The 5,362-nt window shown below is 52.2% G+C and overlaps 1 protein-coding gene across 1 annotated transcript in view; it reads right to left on the minus strand.

Moving 5' to 3' along the window:
* Positions 1 to 5,362, minus strand: part of GRIPAP1 (GRIP1 associated protein 1) — a 20,718-nt gene that overhangs the window by 4,123 nt on the left and 11,233 nt on the right. Inside the window, exons 14-21 of the mRNA XM_024769240.1 lie at positions 4,345 to 4,479; positions 3,844 to 3,939; positions 3,401 to 3,613; positions 3,156 to 3,269; positions 2,304 to 2,381; positions 2,124 to 2,219; positions 1,939 to 1,995; positions 1,733 to 1,832 (exon numbers count right to left, since the gene is read on the minus strand). Of these exons, the coding sequence (XP_024625008.1) occupies positions 1,733 to 1,832; positions 1,939 to 1,995; positions 2,124 to 2,219; positions 2,304 to 2,381; positions 3,156 to 3,269; positions 3,401 to 3,613; positions 3,844 to 3,939; positions 4,345 to 4,479 (889 nt within the window). The remainder of the gene's footprint in view (positions 1 to 1,732; positions 1,833 to 1,938; positions 1,996 to 2,123; positions 2,220 to 2,303; positions 2,382 to 3,155; positions 3,270 to 3,400; positions 3,614 to 3,843; positions 3,940 to 4,344; positions 4,480 to 5,362) is intronic.

A 5,362-nucleotide genomic window follows, 5' to 3' on the forward strand; every position in this document is an offset into this window, starting at 1 on the left:
AGAAACCGAAAAAGAAGCTGCCTCTCTAGGCAAACACACACCAGAAGTGAAACAAAGGTGAAGATGGGGAGAAAGATGGACACACATGGGCATAAAGTGGTGAATGCACTCAGAGTCAGGGTAAAGACAGCTGAAGAGGGCAGAGGGGCACCCCTATGTGCAGAGAGAAGACCCCAGAGAGACAGCAAGCCAGAGCTGATGATAGAGGCAAACAGAGACCCTGGCTAAGGACACTAGTCAGAGCAGAGACAGAGAGAGAAAAGATGGCGGCAGACTCGTAGCCATGCACCTAACTGAATTTCACCTAATGGACGGATAGAATGTATGGCACACAATTTGAATCTGTTTGTTGATCTGTACACCAATCTGTAACAGAACAGAAATAAAAGTCCTCCCTTATAAAGAGAGGTAACTTCAGGAGACTGAGTGCCTCAGTGAGACATTGATTTGGTAAGAGATACACCCGTTTTTGCCATGTCACTTGAAACACAGCCACTAAGCTTGTGTCTCTGTTCTTGCAGCTGCTTCTGGGTGTCAGGGAAGGGGGCTGACACCACAAGCCAAGGATCTCCAGCAAGAGCAGGATGGCTGTGGAGGGACAGGGAGCACGTTTTCTCTCGTTTGTGATATGGGAGATGCACCAGAGCCATCACTGCATCTTATTTATTTAAACATATTTAAAGGCCATTTCTTTCTAAAAAAAAGCCCAAGGCAACTCAAATTTTTCTGTTGTGTCTTCTGCCTTAAGTGGCAAAAATAACATGGATTTTAGCTGCATAATGATCACACGGTAGTGTTGCTGCCTGATTGTAAGTCTGTCTCCCTAGCTCAACAGGGAGCTCCTAGGGGACTGAGACTTGGGCGGGCCTCCTACCAGGGACCCTGGATGTGAGCGAGAGGGCTCAGTCCATATTTATAGAATGAGAGAATGGATACAAGAGACTTAGAGACTCTGGGTGAGGTGTGGGAGTATATGATGGATAGTGGGGAGATTAACAGAGACACAGACGAGAGAGAAGAGAGGCAGAGATAAAGGAACAGGGAGAAGAAAAAGGCAGGAGGAGAAAAGGAGAGAACTAGAAAGAGAAAGCCAGGAGAGAAAGGCAGATACAGAGATGACATGAGGAGGCAGAGAGAGACAGAAACAGAGAAGAGACACAGCAAAAAGGAGAGAGAGACACACAGAGAGATAACGCAGAGAGAGATAGAGGAAGGAGGGACTTCCCTGGCGGCGCTGCGGTTAAGAATCCGCCTGCCAATGCAGGGGACACGGGTTCGAGCCCTGGTCCTGGAAGATCCCACAGGCCGCGGGGCAACTAAGCCCATGCACCACAACTACTGAGCCCACGTGCCAAAACTACTGAAGCCTGCGTGCTTAGAGTCCGTGCTCTGCTACAAGAGAAGCCACTGCAATGAGAAGCCACTGCAATGAGAAGCCCGTGGACCGCAACAAAGAGTAGCCGCTGCTCGCCACAACTAGAGAAAGCCCACGTGCAGCAACGAAGACCCAACGCAGCCAAAAATAAATAAATAAATAAATATATTAAAAAGAAAGAAAGAAAGAAACAAAGGTGGCACAGACGCAGAGAAAGGGTAAAAGACAGACAAAGTGCAAGAGGGACAGAAGACACAGGAGAGCCCTGCAGAGTGAAGTATAGGAAGCAGCCCCAGCCTTCAGACCCAAGCTCTGCCTCCCCACACTTCAGCCTCCCCTGCCATCCGGGCCCCTCACCTGAGCGGCTCTTGCTATTGGTGAGGATGTCCTGCAACCGCTCCTGCAGTTTATCCGCCCGTTTCCGCTCCAGGTGCAGCTGCCGTTTGAGGTCCTTGAGCTGTGGGGAGCGGGGGAAAGATAGGGGCTGAGGCCCGGTGGGCCCACAGGTGGGGGTGGCCGCAGGGCAGGAGTGGGCCATGCTTGGACACCTTTCCCCATCGTACCGCAGCACTGCCCTTCTTCTCCAGGATTCGCTGCCCATCCACCGTGTCCTTCACCTCCTGTGGGATAGAGAAAGCACAGCTGGTGGGTGCCAGAATGGCTGCATGCAGTGTGCTCCCTCCCTGCCCCATTACTGCATGCTGAGGCCCAGGGTGTGTTGAGGGACCCGGAGGGACCAGTGGGTGACCTGCTTCAGGCTGCTGATGGTCTTCAGGTGGCAGTCCCGCTCCTCCTGGGCCTGTTGGAGCTGATCCCGCACACCCTGAAGCTCCTCTTCCTTGCTCTGCAAAGCAGAGGGCAGCTCAGGCCGCAGCTTGGGAAACCTCAGTCCTCCCACCAGAGAGGAATGCCATCATGCAATGGGCACCTTCAGCTCGCCGGCGTGCTGCTCCCGACACTGCTTGAGGGCTTCCTCTTGTTCCTGCTGCTGCTGCTGCAGAGATTCCTACAAGACAAGTCCCAGGTCTGGCCACGGCCCCCCCAGAGGACGTCACACCCCCCAGAGGACATCACACCCAGTGAGCGGTGTGAGGGATTGCAGCAGGGCCCCTGCGTATGCAGAGAAGAAACAGAGTGTCACGTTGAGGGCTGCGCCATTCACATCGAAGCCCAACAACATCTGCATTTACATCTTACTTTACTTAATAAAACATAACGTAGCGCTTACTGCACACCAGGAATGTTGTAGGGATTTTATATATATTAACTCAGTTTATATAACCCTCCCATAACACCTAGACAGCCGGTATTATTGTTATCCCTTTTTTTACGGATGTCGAAAACGGGCCACAGGCAAGTTATTTACTTGCCCTGTCTGGGCTAGAAAGCAGCCCAGACAGGATTCAAACCCAGGCAAACAACTGGCTCCAGCATGTGTGGTCTTCACTGCTACGTGACACTGCCTCTTGTGTATTACCATGAGTTTTCCAGAAAATGGTAGTAAAAGTTCTGGTTGCATCAAAATTAGAATTATTATATTATAATAATCTTCCGACAGAAGTACAATTTCAGAAGGAAGAGGTGCCTTTTCAAATTTGCACATCTGACATTCTGCCCTGATTGATGGCCATGGCCTGATCCCCTCCAGAGGGCTGCTGTTGAGCCAGGGGGCGCTGTGGGGATGCCCAAGTCCAGAGCCTCAGAAAGTTCCAGGGCCTGACCACTTCCAGTCCCCTGCTTTGACATGCATACCCCCCAACCAGCCTCTGCACCAACTCACCTCAGCCTCCTTCAAGCGCCGTTCAAACCAGCCCTTGGCTCCATCCATGGAGTGTACCTGAGCTTGAAGTTCTTCCACTGTCTGCTGGAGAGTCTCCAGCTCCCGCGTTCGGGCCTGCAAGAGGGCAGAGCAGCAAGGGCCAGGTGGAGGAGCGGGCGCCTCACTCACGCCATCCCCTGGCCCATCAGCAAGGCTACGCTCCCCAGGTTTTAGACGCAGAGAGGCATTATCATCTGCCCACCCACCTTCTCCTCGCGGATCTGCCCGCGCAGCTCCTCCTCCTGCCGCTTCTTGTCTTCATGTAGCTCACGGAGCTCACGCTCGTAGCGGGCGCGCACCCCCAGCACCTCCTTCTCATGCCGTAGTCGGACTGCTCCCAGCTCCTCCTTGTGCTGGGACTTCTCCTGCAGCGTCTCCATGGCTAGCTCATCCAGCATGGCCTTCCGCTTCTCAGCACTCTGGCACCCAGGAGAGGGGGGCAGGAGGAGGTCAGTCAACCTCCTCCCCCGACACCAAACAAGGCCCAAGGAACAAGCCGAAGTCCACCTCCTCCCCATCCCGCCTGAACGGCTAAGTCACTCACCCGTCCTCATGGAACTGGTCACCTTCTGTGCCCTCCCATTCCCGTGGGCTTGCCCACATCACCTGTCCCCCTGCAGACTGGGCCTCCCCCTATGGTGTTGCCCACCTTACGAGCCTCCTGTAGTTCCTGGGTCAATTGCTCCTTCTCCTGCCCGAGTTCCTGAAGTTGTTCCAGCAGCCGACTATTGGCTCGCAATGACTCCTAATGTGGGGACAAAAAGGGTGAGTTTGATAAACAGCCCCCAGGAGGTGCTGCTCACCCAGGACATTTCTGGAAGAACATCTCCCTTAACCCTGGTAAAGTGGGTGATGTTCTGTTTCTAGATGAGAAACATGGCAGAGGCTGCTAGCTGCTCCCCAGCATTCACTCTCCCGCTATTATTCTGGTTTCTATTGTGGAATCAGAATGGCTATCCTAACTAACTGAAGAGGCTCAGTCTCAAGTGAAATGACTTGGTCGAGGACACACAGGTGCTAATAAGTTCGGGAGTCACACTGGAACCCAGGTCCACCTGACTCCATGGTCTTCCCACAGCACCTCATGGGAAACTCCACTGAGCCAGGACTAGGGAACTAGGAGGAGACAGGTCAAAGCCAGAGGCGTCACCTGGAGCTGGGAGTTGAGGTCATCTTTCTGTCCCATGAGGTCCTCATACTCAGTCTGCCGCTGCTGCAACTCAGCTGTCAGCCCAGCAGTCTGTTCCCGGAGCATATTCAGTTCTTGGGTCTTTGCTGTTTGGATCTGGAGAGAGTGGTGGTGACGGAAAGTGCAGTGAAAGGGGCCCCAGGGGCCAGTCACGGGGTGTTCCAGGGAGACAGGGAGAGAGGTGAAAGGAGAGCCAGGAGTAGAGAGAGAGTATTTCAAAGAGAAAAGCAGTGAGAAAAAGAGATCAACAGGGGATTGGTAAGTGTGGTATATTCATACAATGAAATAGTACACAGAGAAAGTAGAACAGATCAGTGCTACATATGGATAAACCTCACAGATATAACGCTTCAGGAAAGAAGCCAGACATAGATTGGGCGTCTGATTCCATTTACGTGAAGTTGAAAAGCAAGCAAAACTAATCTATGTTGCTAAAGGTCAGAGGAGTGGTTACTTCTGGGGAAGTATTGATTGAGAAGGGGTAAAAGGGACCTTCTGGGGTGCTGAAAATGCTCTATATCTTCATCTGGGTGGTGGCTACATGGAGACAGATAAATATACAGACAGGGATAATTCACTGAGTGTACACCTAAGATTAGTACACTTCTTGCAGTCTACTGGAGAGAAACTAGAATGCAAAAAAAGCAGGGATGGGGCTTCCCTGGTGGCGCAGTGGTTGAGAATCTGCCTGCCAATGCAGGGGACGCGGGTTCGAGCCCTGGTCTGGGAAGATCCCACATGCTGCAGAGCGACTAGGCCCGTGAGCCACAGCTACTGAGCCTGCGCGTCTGGAGCCTGTGCTCCGCAACAAGAGAGGCCGCGATAGTGAGAGGCCCGCGCACCGCGATGAAGAGTGGCCCCCACTCGCCACAACTAGAGAAAGCCCTTGCACAGAAATGAAGACCCAACACAGCCAAAAACAATAAATAAAATAATAAAATAAATAAATTTAAAAAAAAAAAAAAAAAAAAAGAAGGGA

This window comes from Neophocaena asiaeorientalis, unplaced genomic scaffold (genome assembly GCF_003031525.2).
Source record: "Neophocaena asiaeorientalis asiaeorientalis breed wild unplaced genomic scaffold, Neophocaena_asiaeorientalis_V1.1 scaffold671, whole genome shotgun sequence".
NCBI classification, from domain to species: domain Eukaryota; kingdom Metazoa; phylum Chordata; class Mammalia; order Artiodactyla; family Phocoenidae; genus Neophocaena; species Neophocaena asiaeorientalis.